Source organism: Musca autumnalis, unplaced genomic scaffold (assembly GCF_047663935.1).
Source record: "Musca autumnalis isolate F117 unplaced genomic scaffold, ASM4766393v1 scaffold_5, whole genome shotgun sequence".
NCBI lineage: Eukaryota > Metazoa > Arthropoda > Insecta > Diptera > Muscidae > Musca > Musca autumnalis.
In genome coordinates this window covers 197,172,433-197,194,751 of record NW_027412088.1, presented here as the reverse complement: position 1 = coordinate 197,194,751, position 22,319 = coordinate 197,172,433, and the positions used below count along the sequence as shown (strand labels likewise).

General features: G+C 39.0%; 1 protein-coding gene across 1 annotated transcript; it reads left to right on the top strand.

Annotated features, from left to right (window-relative positions):
- Nucleotides 1-3,760: 3,760 nt before the first annotated feature.
- List (Lithium-inducible SLC6 transporter) lies at nt 3,761-14,373 on the top strand. Its single transcript, XM_073988708.1, has 10 exons — nt 3,761-4,144; nt 4,302-4,539; nt 4,603-4,718; nt 12,788-12,942; nt 13,008-13,111; nt 13,187-13,376; nt 13,436-13,712; nt 13,767-13,943; nt 14,004-14,101; nt 14,163-14,373. The coding sequence occupies exons 1-10, from the start codon at nt 3,841-3,843 to the stop codon at nt 14,316-14,318; spliced, it is 1,815 nt and encodes a 604-aa protein (XP_073844809.1). The 5' UTR covers nt 3,761-3,840; the 3' UTR covers nt 14,319-14,373.
- The last annotated feature ends 7,946 nt before the right edge of the window (nt 14,374-22,319 follow it).

Below are 22,319 nucleotides of genomic sequence, written 5' to 3'. Positions count from 1 at the left end.
TATTCCATAGACCTCTTCTATTCTATAGAAGATCTCTTATGAGGCCTTTTCTTTGGAAAGGCTCCCTTACGAAGCACACTTTTCTTTGGAAAGCGTCTTAAGAAGCACCTCTTATGCGGTTTTCTATTCTATAGAAGACCTCTTATGAGGCCTTTTATTCTATAGTAGACCTCTTATGATGCCTTCTATTCTATAGAAGACCTCTTATGAGGCCTTCTAGGGGACGTAAGAAGCACCCTTTCTTTGGGAAAGGGTCCTAAGAAGCAACCTTTCCTTCGGAAATGGTCTTAAGAAGCAACATTTCCTTTGCAAGGTGTCTTAAGTAACACCCTTTTCTTCGGAAGGGGTCTTACGAAGCAACATTTTCTTTGGAAAGGGCCTTACAAAGCACACTTTTCTTTGGAAAGGACTTAAGAAGCGCCTCTTAAGTGGCATTCTATTCTATAGACATATTATATTCTATAGAAGACTTCTTATGAGGCCTTTTCTTTGGAATGGTCCCTTACGAAGCACACTTTTCTTTCGAAAGGATCTTCGAAGCACCCGTTTCTTTGGAAAGGGTCTTAAGAAGCACATCTTATGAGGCCTTCTATTCTACGGAAGACCTCTTATGAGGCCTTCTATTCTACAGAATACCTCTTATGAGGCCTTCTATTCTACGGAAGACCTCTTATGAGGCCTTCCATTCTATAGAAGACCTCTTATGAGGCCTTCTATTCTATAGAAGACCTCTAATGAGGCCTTCTATTCTATAGAAAAGCTCTTATGAGACCTTCTATTCTATAGAAGACCTCTTATGAGGCCTTCTATTCTATAGAAGACCTCTTATGAGGCCTTCTATTCTATAGAAGACCTCTTATGAGGCCTTCCTTTCTATAGAAGACCTCTTATGAGGCCTTCTATTCTATAGAAGACCTCTTATGAGGCCTTCTATTCTATAGAAGACCTCTTATGAGGCCTTCTATTCTATAGAAGACCTCTTATGAGGCCTTCTATTCTATAGAAGACCTCTTATGAGGCCTTCTATTCTATAGAAGACCTCTTATGAGGCCTTCTATTCTATAGAAGACCTCTTATGAGGCCTTCTATTCTATAGAAGACCTCTTATGAGGCCTTCTATTCTATAGAAGACCTCTTGTGAGACCTTCTATTCTATAGAAGACCTCTTATGAGACCTTCTATTCTATAGAAGACCTCTTATGAGACCTTCTATTCTATAGAAGACCTCTTATGAGATCTTCTATTCTATAGAAGACCTCGTATGAGATCCTCTATTCTATAGAAGACCTCTTATGAGACCTTCTATTCTACAAAAGACCTCTTATGAGATCTTCTATTCTATAGAACACCTCTTATGAGGCCTTCTATTCTATGGAAGACCTCTCATGAGGCCTTCTATTTTATGGAAGACCTCTTATGATGCCTTCTATTCTATAGAAGACCTCTTATGAGACCTTCTATTCTATAGAAGACCTCTTATGAGACCTTCTATTCTACAGAAGACCTCTTATGAGATCTTCTATTCTATAGAACACCTCTTATGGGGCCTTCTATTTTATAGAAGAGCTCTTATGTGGCCTTCTATTCTATAGAAGACCTCTAATGAGGCTTTCTATTCTATAAAACCATCTTATGAGGTCTTCTATTCTACAGAAGACCTCTTATGAGGCCTTCAATTCCATAGAAGACCTCTTATGAGGCCTTCAATTCCATAGAAGACCTCTTATGAGGCCTTCTATTCTATAGAAGGCCTTCTATTCTATAGAAGACCTCTTATAAGGCCATCTATTCTATAGAAGAGCTCTTATGAGGCCTTCTATTCTATAGAAGACCTCTTATGAGACCTTCTATTCTATAGAAGACCTCTTATGAGACCTTCTATTCTATAGAAGACCTCCTATGAGGCCTTCTATTCTATGGAAGACCTCTTATGAGGCCTTCTATTCTATGGAAGACCTCTTATGAGGCCTTCTATTATATAGAAGACCTCATATGAGATCTTCTATTTGTGTGTGGAAAAAGAGCTCTTATGAGGCCTTCTATTCTATAGAAGACCTCTTATGAGGCCTTCTATTATATAGAAGACCTCATATGAGATCTTCTATTCGTGTGTGGGAGGTCATCGTTTTTGCTAAGGTTCGCTCGCTTCTATATGTGAGCGAGCCTCAGTTTGTGTCGGGTTTCTTTATTCTTGGTCCTCCTTCTTATTTCTGAGGACAGCAATGAGGAGGGTGTTTTGAATTTTAGCCCTATCCCACTTTGCCCCATAAAAGGGGGCTTTTTTAAAACCACTCTACTGTTCATACATGGACCAGACCAGACGAAGTTTAATCACTAAAGTTAATATTGACCAACATTTTATGTGTGCTAATTTATGATAAATATTTAATTAACTTAATGTTAATTAAAATAGTCTATTCACACTTTACGCTGCCTCAGCATCAATTTTAGCATTACAGCGTTTGACATTCTCAATGCCCTTACCCAGCAAAATGTTTGCCTCCAAAGATGCAGTTAAATGATATGTACAAGTGATCTGGATGTGCATCAAATTATACATTTTCACTGATGATTTTTACAAGAGCGTGACTACTGAAAGATGCACTCCAAAGCACTGCATTTTAACTAACCCTTTTGCACTGCATTTTAACTGACCCTCTGGCACTGCATTTTAGCTGACCCTTTGGCATTGCATTTTAACTAACTCTTTGGGGTAGAATAGGAGGCAGTCCAAAGCACGTGTTTGGTACAGGCATTCTGCGGAAATTGTGCAAGCCATTACAAAATATGCCAGAACAAATAAAATGCATTTATTATTTGTGCAAAACAAAAATATTAACAACTTTATTACATTAACACAAATTATGAAAATTCTCCATTGAATTCAATCGCAAACATGCGTGTTTCCTCCGCTTGCATTTGTTCCAAGCTGAACTGTTTTTGCTTCATTTGCTAAATGGGTTGTCTTCCCATCACCAGTTAAGATTTCGACACGTACTCCAACAGCACTCCATTCGGAAATTTTCTTCTGGTGAGTTGCCGGAAAAATGTTCACAAATTAAATATTAATTATTATTTAGTTTGTATTAACAAATGTTTGGACATGTTAACACGCTTATCTCTTTTTGGAAAATGAAAGCCGCTGCCTGTAGAGATGTACAATCTGATTTATGTACATATAGGGATCTCTAACAACTGCTAATAAAATGTAGCGAACGGAGTGCCTTTTTCACGACTCCGTTTGGACTGCATCCGGATGCTGTTAAATTGTGAGGAATTGGAGTGCCTTTTTCACGACTCCGTTGAACTGCATCCGGATGTTGTTAAAATGTGACAAGTGGATGTGATTCTTTGGATTGCATCCAAATGCGGTTAAAATGTGAGGATTGGAGTGCCTTTTTCACGACTCCGTTTGAACGGCATCAAAACATGCCGTGATAGAAGCAGTCTACATTGCACTACTTCCAATTTATTTTGCTGGGTAGATGTTAATGTGCCCGTTTTTTACCCAAGACACTGAACAGCAATTTACTAATTTAACCGCAAAATAATACGGAAAACTTTTTTAAACTAATCACAACAGCAAATCTGCTATCAAAAACGTAACAACAACAACAGCAGCAGAGATTTCATGATATACAATTTAATGATTTTACACCTCCTTCTGTCATAAACCCATATCATTGTGATTATGACGAGATCAAAGAAGAAAAAAGCTTTCTTCTCTCTCTGCCATGGAAGCTGATAGTGACAATTTAACGTTTAGTATTAAACTAAGCAGCTTAAGAGTTACATCTAACCGATTTTCGCTTAGAATAAGAAAAAAGAAATCTAAGGGATATGGAGTTAGAAGGAGGTTTACTGAAATCGAAATCAAAAAACCAATCTGCAACGAATAATCCCAAAGAAACATGGGGTAGTGATATTGAATTTCTATTCTCCTGCATTTCCCTATCGGTGGGTTTGGGAAATATATGGCGTTTTCCTTATATTGCCTTTCAAAATGGTGGCGGTACCTTTGTTATACCTTATCTTATTGTGTTGCTGATTATTGGCCGACCAGTATATTATTTGGAGGTATTGGTGGGTCAGTTTTGTGGCCGAGGTTGCATCAAGGCTTTCGATATGGCACCAGTTATGAAGGGTAAGATGCAAACTAATTTGTAAGATAGAAAGGTTATAGAACATGATGGGCCATCTCCTCTACAGTAGACGTCCCAAGGGACCACCTACTCTACAAGAACCCACGAATTTGTCTCTGCCTTTAAATTTCTAAAACTATTCTCCACCTCCCCCTCTAGGTGTTGCTGCTGGTCAAGTGCTGGCCACCACAGCTTCCATAACATATTATTCCAGCATTATGGCCTTAACTTTGAGATATTTAATTGCCTCATTTTCAAGTGTCCTCCCCTGGAGTACATGTAAACCCGAATGGGGTACAGAATGTTTGGAATATGTCCCACAGGGAGAAGGAGATAACAATACCAGCGTTGTTAATACTACAGGAGGAACAATGTCACCAGCTGAGTTATATTTTGAGTAAGTTATTACCAACAAAAAATTGAGGTTGGAATGAATTTATTTGTGTTTTCTTTTTTATAGGAAGGAAATTTTACACGAATATGAGAACATAAATGATGGCATCGGTCTACCAAATTGGCAATTGGTGGGTTGTTTAGCAGTTTCATGGATTATTATTGGCGGCGTTTTAATAAGAGGTAAGATTTTCTAGATTTCCTAACCTAAAAAGATGCAATTAAAGGACTTTACACCTTACCGAGCTTCTAAGGCATTCAGTTTAGAGAAGAACACTTTTCAGAACATAAATGTGCTGTCTAGATTATTTCAGAAAGAACTTCCAATAGAAGGTATTTATAAGATGGCTCATAGGGTCGAATACTGTAGAGTAGATGGCCCCTAGCGTCGCCTACTGTAGAGGAGATGGCCCCTAGGGTCGTCTACTGTAGAGTAGATGGCCCCTTGGGTCGTCTACTGTAGAGTAGATGGCCCCTTGGGTCGTCTACTGTAGAGTAGATGGCCCCTTGGGTCGTCTACTGTAGAGTAGATGGCCCCTTGGGTCGTCTACTGTAGAGTAGATGGCCCCTTGGGTCGTCTACTGTAGAGTAGATGGCCCCTTGGGTCGTCTACTGCAGAGTAGGTGGCCCCTTGGGTCGTCTACTGCAGAGTAGATGGCCCCTTGGGTCGTCTACTGCAGAGTAGATGGCCCCTTGGTTCGTCTACTGCAGAGTAGGTGGCCCCTTGGGTCGTCTACTGTAGAGTAGATGGCCCCTTGGGTCGTCTACTGTAGAGTAGATGGCCCCTTGGGTCGTCTACTGTAGAGTGGATGGCGCTTTGGGTCGTCTACTGTAGAGTGGATGGCGCTTTGGGTCGTCTACTGTAGAGTAGATGGCCTCTTGGGTCGTCTACTGTAGAGTAGATGGCCCCTTGGGTCGTCTACTGTAGAGTAGATGGCCCCTTGGGTCGTCTACTGTAGAGTAGATGGACCTTGGGCCTTCTGCTGTAGGGTAGGTAGCCCCTTGGGTCGTCTAATGTAAACTATACGGCCCCTTGGGTCGTCTACTGTAGAGTAGATGGCCCCTTGTGTCGTCTACTGTAGAGTGGATGGCCCCTTGGGTCGTCTACTGTAGAGTAAATGGACCTTGGGCCTTCTGTTGTAGGGTAGGTAGCCCCTTGGGTCGTCTAATGTAAACTATACGGCCCCTTGGTTCGTCTACTGTAGAGTAGATGGCCGCTAGGGTCGTCTACTGTAGAGTGGATGACCTCTTGCTTCGTCTACTTTTTTTTTTTCAATTCAAATTTCTTTATTGACGAAATATTTATAATAATTTACATTTCATTCTTTAATCCCACGAAGCCTCATAGGCTTGTCTGTGGTTTGTAGAAAATAAAATAATATGTATAAATATATATAGTTTAAAACATTGTTTAATATTTGATATTTCTTCAAGATTTTCAAACTAGCTTTCAATATAATACTTTTTAATGTGCTTCGTTTTGATATGTTTATTTCTTATGTCTAGGATATTGGTTGGCAACTCGTTCAATACAGTTGGGAGTGCAACGGCTAAAGATAATTTCCCATATTCGTTTTTAAATTTTGGTATTGTGTAACGTCCTTGTGTTCGTCTTCTAGTATTCTGTTCGTGCTGTATTTTCTTCGCTAGGCTTATGTCAACGCCGAATTCGCTTACGATTGTTGTTGCGTATATCTCTTTTATATTTAGTATGTATTGTTTTTTGTAGGTTTGTTTGATTTTTTATATATTGATTTCACTATTCTGTCTTGGACATCTTGTAATTTCCTGCAGTATCTTGCATTACCCCAGGCGGTGATACCGTGTCTCAATGTAGATTCCACTAAAGAGTGATATACTTGCTTCAGTACATTGTAGGGGGCGCAATTTCCAAGGTGGTAAATTGCAAACGCTGATTTACGTAACTTTTTAATTATTTCGTCGATATGTGTTTTCCACTTAAAATTGTGGTCGAGATGGACACCTAGGTATTTATAACACTCCACGATTTCTAGTTTTGCTGTACATTTGTCTTCAATGTTTATATTTGTTTCATGGATGTATGAATGGAGACAATCGTTGTTGTGGAATATTAAAGGGGTGTTACATTTTGGTATGCTCCTTGGCCTTATGTGCATGAATTTGGTTTTATTAGGGTTAATTATAAGACCATTATCGTGGCACCATCTTGAAATTATATTAAGTTCGTTCTGCCTTGTGTTTGTTGCTGCAGCTTTATCCTTGTTACAAACAATTATCGCCGTATCGTCTGCATATGTAAACGATGTGCTGTGTTGTAAGTTCTGTGTCATCTCATTTGTGTAAATGGTCCTAATTTTGATCCCTGTGGTACTCCGAACTTTATGGGCATTTTATTGCTATCAGTTTTATCTATTCGCACGCTGAAAGATCTGTAGGTGAGATATTCCTTGAACCAGTGTAGACAATGTCCTCTTATACCACTTTTTTCTAGTACCTTTATAATCTTTTCATGTGATAAAGTATCGAAAGCCTTACTAAAATCAATGAATAGTGCAAGGCATTGTTTTTGTTGATCTATTTTGGTTAATGTGGTTTGTGAAATGACCAAGTAATTGGTTTATATTTTTGTTTTTTTGAAAACCATATTGGTTTTTGTTTATAAATTTGTATTTAGTTAAAAAACTCGTTAGTCTTCTAACGACTATTTCCTCAAGTACTTTCTCTAGAACAGGTAAAATAGAGATCGGCCTGTAGTTATTATAATCTGATTTATTTCCTCCTTTATAAATGGGTCTTATTATTGATGTCTTAAAAAGTTGTGGGATTGATGATTCGCGTAGGCTACCATTTATAAGTTTTGTTATAATTGGCGTGAGAATATCTGCATTGCATTTTATGTCTATGGCTCTTATATTATCCATACCAGGACTTTTTTTTTATTTCGGGTTCTGTGGCGTATTCAATAAATATTGAGTTGGGTACGATTCTTTCAACTCTCGTGTTTAAGGTTGTAATATCACAATCGTGTACAATATTGATTACATTTTGCTTGAAGTTAATAGCGAAGTTATCAGCTATGTCTTTCACATTCTCTTCTTTGAAGTTAGATTTGATTTGTTCATCAATATTACTTACTTTCTTTCCTGTTATTTTATTTATCGTTTGCCATGTTCCACGTATATTGAATGTGTTTTTAACGAATTCGTTATAAAAATAAGAATTTTTTGCCTTAGTTATTTCTTTGTTTAGTTTGTTATTAAAGGTTTTATATATAATTTCATTTGTTTTGTTCTGTTTATTTTGGGACCACTTTCTATATAGTTTATCCCTGGTGTTACATAAGTTTAGGATTCTTTCAGTAAGCCATGGGTATGGGTTTCGTTTCTTATATTTTGGTTGTGTTGTTTTTGCGTTTTTGTATATATCTGTGAATGTATTATTTATGTTATTGAAAAGTTCATTTGTATCTTTGGATCTACTGATCATGTCTTCCCACTTAATTCTTGACATCTGATAGTTTACTTTCTGACCGTTAATTTTATGTTCTGTGTCAATCCGTACACGTTTCTTTGTATTGGAGTTGGATTCCTTTACGCAACCCAGGAGAGCATGATGATCCGAGATACCTGATGTTACTACTACAGCAGCATAACCTTGTTCCAGTTTTCTGTCCCATCTAATAAAGAGATGGTCAATACATGTTTTGGCTATTGAGTTTTCATCTTCTCTAGTTGCTTTTGAGATCATACACTGTAGGCCATTAGACGTCATTAGACTAAGATAGTTACATGTCTTTGTGTTCTGCTTGATTATATCGATGTTTATATCTCCTAGCATTATAATCTTTCTTTTAGGCGCAATATTGTTAAATATTTGTTCCAACTCATTTAGGAAAAGTGATATACTTTTGCTTGGCGGACGATAAATTGCAAGAACTGTTGCACTTATGTTATTAGCGAATGTTATATCAATTTTTAAGACTTCAGCTGATTGTGTATCTATAGACATGTTCTTAAATTTGACTGCTTCATTTATATAGATGGCAACTCCTCCGCCTTTTCCCTCTCTGTTAAGAAAAATAGTGTTAAACCCGTCAATCGAGTAAAAACTGTTTTCCTCATCTTTAATATTGGTTTCACAGAATATTATTAACTGTATTTTATCTAATATTTTTGAAGTATTTGCCAAAAATGTTTGAAAGTTTTTTCTTAGCGATCGTATATTTAAATAGATAACTGATAAAGCGTTATCTAGACGGTTTATTTCAAGTTCGTTGAAGCTATTAAGTATTTCTTCCGTATAACTCATGTTGTTTTGTTTTTATTTTTATATTAAAGATTTACTAATTTAGATTTTAGTTCAGTATTTTTTCATGAAATTATTAAAAGTTTTATTTTCTGAAATGTTTAGGGTTAAATCACTTTACATGTAAGTTTATCTCTTTTTTTCATAAAAAAAGGTTAAAAAAATAGGCCTTGTTTATTTAAATTTTTCTTTAGTTTCGAATTAAACAATTTGAGAATAAAAAATAGTGGATGCATAGGCATTTATTGTGTTGCTGTGATCAGTTCAACATCTGACGGATTGTTTATTATTATTTGAGTTGATGTTTCATTCCTTTTCGCATAGATGCGCCCATCTTTCACCCAAACATATCTCCATCCATTTTCCTTGGCTCTTGTTTTAGCCATCCATAAGATGCGCCTGTTGTCTGGAGTGAGTTCATCATTTACATAGATGTATTTATTCGTTGGGTTATCTTTGCTCTCATCAAGCACATTTTCATCAACTCTATGCCTTTTTAATTTACCCATCATTTCTTTCTTTTTCTTTAGTGAAGAGAACTCCACAATAATTTTGTTTTTATTTTTAATGCTATATGCATTCTCGATGTGAGCTTCGTTCACATCGACGCCAACAGAGGCAGCAATTTTTTTCACTACAGTCTCCGCATCCATTGCTGCCGCATTAGAATTATTAATTTCTATGTGTTTTTCTAATAATCTCTGCTCAAGTCGTCTCATCTTTGTATGCATTTCATTTATTTGTTTGCTTTTCTCAAGGTCTTTGTTTTGTAGTTCAACGACCTGAGTTGACAAATTTGTGAGCGTTTCATTTATTTTTTCAATGTTCACATTAAGTCTCTCTGTCATTGTTTGGTTTGATATGGTCATTGCGTTCATGGTTTTCATCATCTCTTTCATTGCATCCTTAAGCTCTCCCATGTCTGATCGAAGTTCAGCATACTCAGCATTGTTGGTGTTTCGACTATTTGGCTGTTGTGTTGCGTTGTTGTTGTTGTTGACCGTGGAATTTGTTGTTGATTCATCTCTCGAACGTTTTCTTCTGTTGTCGTTGAACACATCATCATCATCACCGCCGTTCTCTTGATACATGTCCTGTTGTTGTGTATTAAAACCACTCGTTGTTGGTTGTTCTCCTTCGTAAACAAATGAGTGATAACTGTTGAGGGATTTATGCCGTGGTTTACAAATTTCGCATTTCCACTCCAATTTTTTCTTTGTAGTCATGGTTTTGTAACTATTCTCTGACAGCACAGAACATGGTGAGAAATGAAATTTTCTGTCGCAGCTACGACACCATATGTAGGTATTGGTAGTTATTGCTGTTTTGCATTTGTAACACGAAATTGTTGGTACTTGTAAAAAGTCCATATTGAAAAATGATATTTAAAACAACAAAATCAATGGGGAAAAAATTGAATTTTGTAAAAAAGAAAAGATCGTCGACACAATGCGCGAAAGTTTGAAGCACGTCCGTTAACTACAAGAGTTTCCCGTTGGGTCGTCTACTGTCGAGTAGATGACCCCTTGGGTCGTCTACTGTCGAGTAGATGACCCCTTGGGTCGTCTACTGTCGAGTAGATGACCCCTTGGCTCGTCCGCTATAGAGTAGATGACCACTTGGGTCGTCTACTGTCGAGTAGATGACCTCTTGGGTCGTCTACTGTCGAGTAGATGACCTCTTGGGTCGTCTACTGTCGAGTAGATGACCTCTTGGGTCGTCTACTGTCGAGTAGATGACCTCTTGGGTCGTCTACTGTCGAGTAGATGACGTCTTGGGTCGTCTACTGTCGAGTAGATGACGTCTTGGGTCGTCTACTGTCGAGTAGATGACCCCTTGGGTCGTCTACTGTCGAGTAGATGACCCCTTGGGTCGTCTACTGTCGAGTAGATGACCCCTTGGGTCGTCTACTGTCGAGTAGATGACCCCTTGGGTCGTCTACTGTCGAGTAGATGACCCCTTGGGTCGTCTACTGTCGAGTAGATGACCCCTTGGGTCGTCTACTGTCGAGTAGATGACCCCTTGGGTCGTCTACTGTCGAGTAGTCCCTAGGTTAGTCTACTGTAGAGTAGATGGCCCCTTGGGTCGTCTAATGTTAACTATACGGCTCCTTGTAGATGACCCCTTGGGTCGTCTACTGTCGAGTAGATGACCCCTTGTGTCGTCTACTGTCGAGTAGATGACCCCTTGGGTCGTCTACTGTCGAGTAGATGACCCCTTGTGTCGTCTACTGTCGAGTAGATGACCCCTTGGGTTGTCTACTGTCGAGTAGATGACCCCTTGGGTCGTCTACTGTCGAGTAGATGACCCCTTGGGTCGTCTACTGTAGAGTTGATGACCCCTTGGGTCGTCTACTGTAGAGTTGATGACCCCTTGGGTCGTCTACTGTAGAGTTGATGACCCCTTGGGTCGTCTACTGTCGAGCAGATGGCCCCTTGGGTCGTCTACTGTCGAGTAGATGACCCCTTGTGTCGTCTACTGTCGAGTAGATGAGCCCTTGTGTCGTCTACTGTCGAGTAGATGACCCCTTTGGGTCGTCTACTGTCGAGTAGATGACCCCTTGTGTCATCTACTGTCGAGTAGATGACCCCTTGGGTCGTCTACTGTCGAGTAGATGACCCCTTGGGTCGTCTACTGCCGAGTAGATGACCCCTTGGGTCGTCTACTGCCGAGTAGATGACCCCTTGGGTCGTCTACTGTCGAGTAGATGACCCCTTGGGTCGTCTACTGTCGAGTAGATGACCCCTTGGGTCGTCTACTGTCGAGTAGATGACCCCTTGGGTCGTCTACTGTCGAGTAGATGACCCCTTGTGTCGTCTACTGTCGAGTAGATGACCCCTTGTGTCGTCTACTGTCGAGTAGATGACCCCTTGGGTTGTCTACTGTCGAGTAGATGACCCCTTGTGTCGTCTACTGTCGAGTAGATGACCCCTTGGGTCGTCTACTGTCGAGTAGATGACCTCTTGTGTCGTCTACTGTCGAGTAGATGACCCCTTGGGTCGTCTACTGTAGAGTTGATGACCCCTTGGGTCGTCTACTGTAGAGTAGATGGCCCCTTGGGTCGTCTAATGTTAACTATACGGCCCCTTGTAGATGACCCCTTGGGTCGTCTACTGTCGAGTAGATGACCCCTTGTGTCGTCTACTGTCGAGTAGATGACCCCTTGGGTCGTCTACTGTCGAGTAGATGACCCCTTGTGTCGTCTACTGTCGAGTAGATGACCCCTTTGGGTCGTCTACTGTCGAGTAGTTGACCCCTCGGGTCGTCTACTGTCGAGTAGATGACCCCTTGTGTCGTCTACTGTCGAGTTGATGACCCCTTGGGTCGTCTACTGTCGAGTTGATGACCCCTTGGGTCGTCTAATGTTAACTATACGGCTCCTTGGGTCGTCTACTGTAGAGTAAATGGCCCTTCTCGGTCATCTACTCTAGAGTAGATGATAGTATACTGCCCCTTGGGTCATATATTGTAGAGTAGATGGCCCCTATGGTCGTCCACTGTAGAGTAGATGGCCCCATGGGTCGTCTAATGTAGAGTATATGGCCCCTTGGGTCGTCTTCTGTAGAGTATATGTCCCCTTGGGTCGTCTACTGCAGAGTAGATGGCCCCTTGGGTCGTCTACTGTAGAGCAGATGGCCCCATGGGTCGTCTACTGTAGAATAATTGACCCTCTCGGTCGTTTACTGTAGAGTAGATGACCCCTTGGGTCGTCTACTGTGGAGTAGATGCCTCCTTTAATCGTCTACTGTAAAGTATATGACCACTTGGGTGTAAAGTCCACATTATTCATTATTCGCAGTTATATATATTACTCCTATAGGCAAAATATCAGAGATTCTTATTGGATATTATAAAGATAACCTCAATCTCAAGATAACCTTTTGTGTGTGTACCTAACCTCAATTTCTTCATAACCTATTAAATTGGAATTATGATTTCATATGCTTAATCTCTTATACCACTAGGTGTTAAAAGTTCCGGTAAAGCTGCCTACTTCCTTGGAGTTTTTCCTTATGTGGTACTGATTATTTTGCTTATAAGAGCCGTTACCCTGCCTGGAGCCATGGAAGGTATTATTTATTTCTTTAAACCACATTGGGAGGAGTTATTGAATCCTTTGGTAAGTAGTAAAAACAATTATTAATATTTTATCTCAACCAAAACTTTTAATAATAATCTCTCTAGGTATGGTATGCTGCTGTTACTCAAGTGTTTTTCAGTTTGGCCATTTGTTTTGGTACTCTCATAACATATGCCTCTTACAATAATTTCTCCCGAAATGTTTACAAGTAAGGGACTCTGGAAAGATATTATATAAAATTTGTTAACTTCTTTATCTTCTCTGATTCTTAAATTACTTACAGTGACATTGTTATCATAACCACCATGGATTCCTGCTCCTCCATCATTGCCGGTTGCATTACTTTCGGGATATTGGGAAATTTAGCCCATCAAACTGGTAATGCGGATATTGCCAATGTTGTAAAGGGTGGAGCTGGCTTGGCATTTATTTCCTATCCCGATGCCATAGCTAAATTTGATTTTATACCACAGGTAAGCTATCAAGGCTTCGCAAGCCTCCATGGATGCGTTAAAACAAAACTACCTAAAAGGCATTTGCGGTTCTTTTCTTTTTAATGTTATTTGTATTAGGTATCGGCAGCACAGTGGGCATGGGCAGCTGTATAATTCGTGTAATACGTGATCGTTTTACGGCGATTGAAAATTGGCCTTTGGCTGTGACATTGGCTGTATTGGGTTTCAGCATTAGCATTTTGTATATGTGTCCTGGTGGTCAATTTATATTAAATTTGGTGGATTTTTATGGTGTATCATTTACTGCATTGATATTGGCCATTGGTGAGCTCCTGGCTGTGGGTTGGGTGTATGGTAAGTAGAAGGGAGAAACGCAAATGTAGGATTTAACTTTTTACTGTCTTCTAGGTGTTAAACGTTTTTGTGAGGACATTAAATTTATGGTGGGCATAAAAACTGGCATCTATTGGCGTTTGTGTTGGGGCCTCATCACCCCCGGTCTAATGTTGGCTGTACTCATCTATACCTTGCTGGATTTGCAGCCTTTGACATATAAAAATGTGGATTATCCCACAATTGCTCATGGTAAGAGAGGATATGAGACATTTTTCAGATTCAATGACAATTGTGACAAATTGTTTCTAGTTTTTGGTTGGTGTCTGGCTGCATTGGGTCTTTTGCAACTTCCCGGCTGGGCATTGTATGAATTTTATCAACAACATCCTGATTTCAGTTTAAGGAAGGTGAGTCTTTTCTTTAATAACTTCAGTCGATTTTTTATAATTCCTACGCTTTTTCGTTTAGAAATTGTGTGGCATATTCATGCCATCAAAAGGATGGGGACCACAGGACTCTACTATTAATGAGGAGTATCAAAATTACCGCAAAATGTTGAAGAACCATCAAACAGAAGATTATAGAAGCATATTTGGGAAGGCATTTGAAAATTTGTTTGGTTAAATTTTGGATTAGAGTTCCATATACATATTTATAATAAAATGAATTAAAAGCCTTTCTTCTAAAATGCATATTCCTGGGGATGGTTGTCAACATCAGACTGAAAATCTCATGAATAAAGTGAAGAAGAGTAAGAAAATGATATCTAATTTTCTCCTTGTTTTTTATAGAAAATTTGTATAAATTATGGGTGTTCCATAGACCCTTGCTGAAAGAAAGGGTGCTTTCACATACCCTTTTCTGAAAGAAATGGTGCTTCCATATACCCTTTCTTAAAGAAAGGGTGCTTCCATAGACACTTTCTTAAAGAAAGGGTGGTACCTTAACCACTTTCTGAAAGAAATGGTGCTTCTATACAACGTTTCTGAAGGAAAGGAACCCTTTTGAATAAAAGGGTGCTTCCATAACCATTAATAAGACTTGTGTGTAGAATCAATTTCAATACATATACATTCAATCGAAGGCTTTTTTCCAGTTCGTGAAATTGATAGTAGCAACATTTGGTCTGTTCCAGAAATGAAAGAATCTACCAATTTTTACAATTTTTTTCGATAACATAAAAGAAAATTTGTTATCGTAGTAAAAATTAGTAGATTATTGCAGTTTATGTATTGGTTGGCGAGAATTTATGTTCAAACTCCAACCAGGGGCTGGTTTCTATGAAAATGTGAAATGCAAACTTTTATAAAGGAGAAAACTGTTATCGAAGAAAATAGTAAAAATTAGTAGATCTTGCAGTTCTGGAACAGACCTATTGTTTTCTTAAGTGCAGTACTCATTAGCTTCGTTCCAGTACTTTTTAATAGTAAAACTCGTAAAAGAGAGAACTGCAAAAAATTTGTTCTCAAACACAAGGTGTTTAAAATAGTTCGGGAACATAAAAATGGAAAATACGTCTAAAAACTGGAACAAATGTCATAGTCGGCGTATCCGCCAATCAGACGGCGGCAACCATGTTACTATTTTTTTTACTCGCCCAAATTTGCCGTGTAAAAAGTTTTTAAAGAGAGCTTCATTCAGCGCCATTTTTGTTTAAATAGAAGTGAACATTTTACGACTTTTTTTGTGTACGGGAACGCTTTTTCGGGTAAAATGTGTAAAAGTGGTAAAAATTTTAAAAACATTTTAGTTCTGGAACAAAGCTATTGTCAGTTTTGAATGACAATATTTCTCAATTATCGAAAACTGTCAAACTGTCCAAAAACCCATGGCAGAACTACCAGGTAGTGGTATCACACCAGCTGATCGAATATGAAAAGTCAAATTCCTTTATAAAAAAATTATTTTTGTTGTAATTTCCCCAACAACATAAAGAAAATTTTGACATAACAAATTCAAAATTTTACGATGCCACTACCTGGGTAATTGTGCCATGAAAAAAACACATAACATTTTGGCGTTGCATGAGCTGTGTTCCTTTACTTACTTTAGGTTACCATTTTTAACATTTGTTACCATTTTTAACCTGCAAAGCCTTCCTTAACCCCAAAAAGTGGTAAAACTGGAAGCAATTTTTAAGAGAGGAGAGAGCAAAAATTTCTTTCTCTTCTACCACAGGCTACCAGACAAATTTCTTCAAGTAAAAAATGGTAGAACTGATTTTTCGACTTTTGTTTGGCGATTATTTCACAATGAAGACAAAAAAGGACAAAAACCGATGAAAAAGGCAAACGCTGACAAAATAAAATTAAAAACTCTTCCCCAATTTTATGACGACCACTAGTGCGATTCTCTAACTCATTTTTTGAGTTACCGACAATTGTCGTTAAAATTAAAATGCTTACAATTTCGGTAATTACACTGTGCAACATTTTTAAGGTGATCTTGTGCAAACAATTCGAACTGAAGATTTTTTGAAAGTACAGACCCAAACGACAAGAAACCCTAGTTGGGTTTTGTTGTGTCAGATCCAGCTCGGATTTTATGGCCCCATCTAAACATGGTTAAATATTGAGTATTTAAAGAAATTCGGGGCTATATCTCTGAAACCAATGCGAATCTTCTTCTGACCTCTGAAGCAAATTTGTAGATAAGGACAAGAAAACAATATTTGGAGAAATAATGAACTTGAAAAACTACATTTTGTTGTGGATGGCAACCCTACCACAAAAAACCAAACTGCTACTGCAGATATTCTATGTAGTCTAATTCGAATATGCATACATAATACATACATATTAATGTTATGTTTCTATTTTACATATTCTGCTTCTTTCTCATTCGCACATTTGTACATACATACGTACATACATTTGATTTGCACATACAATTTTGTTTGTTACATATTTATCTAAACTGATATGCCGTTACATGTATGTATGTGCTGATGTCGAGAGACAAAGCAGAATTTAAAAAGATCACTTTGCTTTCTACCGTCCAAGTGCGAACCTGTGACTTGTCATAAATAATTAAATTAAATAAATAGTTTTATTAACGTATTTAAGTATACGGATCTTGTGTCTTATTTTCATAAGTAAGGGACACAACAGTGGCGACGAGGTGTTTTTAGTGTGTTATTAAAATAAACGATACCCACAATGGACCAAACTCTGCAAAATATACTGACACAACAGCAATCGCTGATGGAGAAGTTAGTGGAACTTGCTAAAGCGAATGCGGAATCGTCATCGCTAACAGATAATGCTTCAACAAGTGCAAATTCAGGAGGAGTAATGGAAATGCTGTCGAAGTGTATCAAAGATTTTGTGTACGATCCAGAATCTAACCTAACATTTGAGGCTTGGTACGCACGTTACGACCATTTATTCGGCGAAGATGCGAATAAACTCCCTGACCCACAAAAAGTTAGGTTAGTGTTGAGAAAATTAGATCCACAAATTTTCGACAAATACACCGATTACCTCCTGCCCAAAGTGCCTCGCGATTTGGATTTTCAAACAACAGTGTCCACACTCAAAATGCTGTTTGGTAGAAAGGAGTCATTGTTCAGTGCTCGTGTTGCTTGCCTACAGTTCACCAAATCACCAGATATGGATTTTGTTTCATACGGAGCCGTGGTGAACAGGAATTGTGACCACTTCGAATTTGGTAAGCTTACGGAAAACCAGTTCAAGTGCCTGATGTTCCTAAGAGGATTACAGATGCCAGAAGATACTGACGTAAGAGCTCGCCTTCTGCACTTTTTGGAGGGAGACACCAACGGAGCATACACAATCGACAAAATGGTGGCCGAGGTTCATCGAATGCTCAGCCTGAAAAATGATGCTGCCGCCGTCGAACAAAATGTAGTGCATGCCGTAAAAAACCAACAGAAGAAAAAAGCAAAGGCACAGAGCAGCGCTGCTCCAAGCGAAAAGCCGAGACGACCATGTTGGCAGTGCGGAGAAATGCATTTTGTCAAAAATTGCAAATACACCAAACACTTATGTGAGCAGTGCGGTAACGTCGGTCACAAAGAAGGCTACTGCTCGTGTTTTGCAGCAACATCTAAGCAGCGCAGTGATAAAAAGAACAAAAAGAAGCATCACACCAAACCACAAGTGAGCATCACTGCTGTTAACAACATCGCTGCTAACAGAAAACACATTAATGTAAAAATTAATGGTGTTAAGCAGCGTTTGCAGTTTGATACTGGTGCGGACATCACAATTATTTCTCGAAAGATGTGGCAGCAAATAAATAAACCAACGCTATCAAAGCCAGTGCATACTGCGAGGGATGCATCCGGGAATATCCTACAGCTAAAAGGCCAGTGCTGTGTGCAGTTGGAATTCAACGGGAAGCTAATATCAACAACACTTTTCGTCTCCAACAACAACAATTTGAATGTCATGGGCACTGATGTCATGGATAAGCTTGGAGTTTGGACAATGCCAATCGAATACATTTGCAACAGCATCACATCGTCGCAAATAGAGGTGTTCAAAAGAAAATATCCGTCTATATTTTCATCAAAACCAGGTCATTGTTCCCTTTTCAAAGTCAACCTGAAATTAAAGGAAGATTCTGTTCCGGTTTTCAAGCCTAAGCGACCGGTTGCCTATGCTGCGTTGAAACAAGTGGATGACGAACTTCAACGATTGGAACAAGCCAACATTATCACACCTGTAAGTTACTCTAGGTGGGCTGCACCCATAGTTGTTGTCAAAAGGGCCAATGGTAAGGTTCGAATTTGCGGTGATTATTCTACCGGCCTCAACGAGTGTATGGAAACTCACACCTACCCTCTTCCATTGCCTGATGACATCTTCGTAAATTTCAACAACTGTAGGTATTTTACCCGTATTGATTTGACGGATGCTTACATGCAAATGGAAGTCGACGATACTACGAAGGAAATCCTCACAATCAACACACACAGAGGACTCTACACCTTCAACCGCCTTGCTCCGGGAATCAAATCTGCACCTGGCGCTTTCCAACAAGCAATTGACACTATCCTGTCAGGTGTCAAGTTTGCACATCCGTACCTTGATGACGTCATCATTGCAACGCCATCTAAGAAGGAGAATGAAACAGCGGTCGATGAAGTCTTCCAACGTTTTCAAAGGTATGGTCTTACAATAAATATTAATAAATGTGATTTCTTTTCTCGAAGTTGCACCTATCTGGGATATAAGGTAGATGGAAGTGGAATTCGTCCGGATCCATTAAAGATTTCCGCCATTTTGGACATGCCAGCCCCAACAAATGTGTCCGAACTACGTTCCTTCCTAGGTGCCATAAACTATTACGGAAAATTCATAAGGAAAATGCGACAACTACGGGCTCCTTTAGATGATCTGCTTAAACAGAACCGAGATTGGATGTGGGACAAATCTTGCGATGAGGCATTCAAGAAATTTAAGGAGATTTTGGCATCCAATCTAATGCTCACCCACTACGATCCGAGGTTACCAATAAAGGTTGCAGCAGATGCATCGAATATCGGCATTGGAGCCTACATTTGTCATATCTTCCCCGACGGAAGCGAAAAAGCCGTATATCACGTTTCACGTTCATTGACGCCAGCAGAGCGGAATTATTCGCAAATTGAAAAAGAGGGGTTAGCTCTTGTTTTTGCAGTCAGCAGATTCCACAAAATGCTTTATGGTCGTCGGTTCAAGCTACACACAGACCACAAACCTCTCCTAGCCATCTTTGGATGTAAGAAAGGCATTCCCACACACACTGCAAGCCGCTTACAACGTTGGGCATTAACGTTAACATCATATGATTTTGAATTATCCTATGTCCCAACACAAAAATTTGGATGTGCTGATGTTTTGTCGAGGTTGATTAATAAAAATCGCAAACAGGAGGAGGATGTTGTAATTGCCTGCGCGGAATTAGAAGCCGAAATCAAATACATTGTTCAGGACAACATCAATGCATTGCCCATCACATACAAAATGATTCGAGCGGCTACAGAGGAAGACTCTCTCCTACAAAATATCATCAAATATCTGCAAACATCTTGGCCGAGCAACAAAAATCCTGATGAGCAGTCGTTTTACCAGCGGCGAGAAAGTTTGACAATTTGTGACAATTGCCTTCTATACCAAGACAGAATGGTTATCCCCAAATCTTTACGTCAACGGGTATTGAAACAACTTCACAAAGGTCATCAGGGCATCGTTCGTACCAAGGCGTTAGCACGAAGTTTTGTATATTGGCCGAATATCGACAAAGATGTGGAAACCCTTGTAAAACAATGCGATATTTGTGTATCAACAGCAAAATCACCACCAAGAGCAACGCTTCAGTCATGGCCTCTTGCTGAAAGACCAATGCAACGTGTGCACATTGACTTTGCAGGACCGGTGAATCAAAAGAGTTACCTTTTGATTATTGATGCGTACTCCAAATATCCCGAAGTCTACACAGTCAAATCGATGACGTCATCAGCAACAATCGATTGTCTCAGGGATTATTTTTCAAAATTTGGATATCCAGAATCATTGGTGAGTGATAATGGAACACAATTTACCTCACAAGAATTTGTTTTGTTTTGTAAAAAGAATGGCATTGAACACATCCGTACCGCCCCATTCCACCCACAATCAAACGGACAGGTGGAACGTTTTGTAGACACGTTCAAGCGAGCCTTGAAGAAACATCAAAACTGCATTAATGGTATACGCGAATTTTTGCTGTACTACAGAGCAACAGACAACATCAACGCCAGTGAAGGAAAATCACCTTCTGAATTATTTTTGGGGAGGAAAGTGAGAATCAATTTGGACTTGATTCTCAAACCAAAAGAAGTTTCGAACCAACGCAACGAGAAGATGGAAGCCCAATACAATCGGCGATTCAACGCCAAAAACAGATCGTTCGATATCGGTGCCGAGGTCTACGCTAAGGTTTTCAAGCACAATAAGTTTTTCTGGGCCCCTGCCGTTGTTAAAAATCGAACTGGAAGTGTCAACTATGAAGTTGAACTAACATCATTCCCGTATTTCAAAGCCATGAAGTCTCACGCCAATCAACTGCGACCTCGCTATTCACCAACACCAAATGTTATGCCGTGGCTGGATATTTTTGATATGAATCATCCACCTCAAACTACTCATAATCAAAACATCGACGTTGCAGCTGATCGTGATGACAATACAGTACCACCTGCTGAGAGTGCATCCGTTGGTATTCCTATTGCCGAATCTACTCAACCGTCCATTCAAGGTCATCAGCAACCTAGTGAAGAACCACTCACACCCCAACCTACAACGACAGGAAGACAACCTACTATACAACCGTCTTCAGTTCGCCGTTCCAGTCGTATAAGACGTGAGCCGGAGTGGTTCCGAGATTATTCATCTTAAAAGGGGAGATGTTGTGGATGGCAACCCTACCACAAAAAACCAAACTGCTACTGCAGATATTCTATGTAGTCTAATTCGAATATGCATACATAATACATACATATTAATGTTATGTTTCTATTTTACATATTCTGCTTCTTTCTCATTCGCACATTTGTACATACATACGTACATACATTTGATTTGCACATACAATTTTGTTTGTTACATATTTATCTAAACTGATATGCCGTTACATGTATGTATGTGCTGATGTCGAGAGACAAAGCAGAATTTAAAAAGATCACTTTGCTTTCTACCGTCCAAGTGCGAACCTGGGACTTGTCATAAATAATTAAATTAAATAAATAGTTTTATTAACGTATTTAAGTATACGGATCTTGTGTCTTATTTTCATAAGTAAGGGACACAACACATTTATTGCCTTAAATTTCAAAATATATGCTTATTGAAGCAACACTCATATGTTCGCATTCTTTGCAAAGCAAAGACGACATAAAAACAGTGGTGGATATGAAATTCTTTAGTTCGACTCAAATTGTAGGGTAATCAGCTTTAGGGCCATACAGCAATTTTCTCATTTTGTTTAATTTGCTGGATGGGCTTATTGACCTGTTTATCGATACAGAGTCGGCGGAAAAGGGAACTGATGAAGTTGTTTGGTGACAACTGAAACTATAGTATTCCCCACCCTCCGCCCGTAACTAATCAATTTCATATCCACTGTAAAACATTTTGTTGTTATTCAAATACTTGAATACAACAAAATATGGACTAGAGCTGAAATAAACACAAAGATATATGCAAAAATACCACAATTTTTATACATTTCGCACCGTATCTCCAAAACCGTTAATTTTTTCTGAATATTTTCTTTTGGAAAAATATTCCCTGGAATGTAATACGCAACTCTTCAGAACATGTCATTGTTGTAAAATGCATCTGTCCCGTTGTTTTCAGTACATTTCTCAACGACGATTTAATAAAAATGTCAATAATGTAGTGAAATCCGAAATGCGAGAATAAACTGTTGGTGTGAACTGTGTTTAAGATACTTGTTGTAAAAGATATGATGCAAAATACCGCTGAAACAACATGAAGTAAGCATTTTAGAGTTTCAGAATGTTCTAAAGAATTGTTGAGAACTTTATTTGGAAGATTTTTGCAAAAGGTTACTTGGTTCAACTCCCAATAGTTTAGCCGATACTGACCAGAATTTCAGCAATTATGTAAAATTTTC

What these genes read in the sequence shown, in the direction of transcription:
- List (XM_073988708.1), top strand. Translation starts at nt 3,841, where the DNA reads ATGGAGTTAGAAGGAGGTTTACTGAAATCGAAATCAAAAAACCAATCT. An exon ending in AGGAGTTATTGAATCCTTTG is followed by an intron (nt 12,943 to 13,007) that starts GTAAGTAGTAAA and finishes TAATCTCTCTAG; the next exon opens with GTATGGTATGCTGCTGTTAC. An exon ending in TTATCCCACAATTGCTCATG is followed by an intron (nt 13,944 to 14,003) that starts GTAAGAGAGGAT and finishes AATTGTTTCTAG; the next exon opens with TTTTTGGTTGGTGTCTGGCT.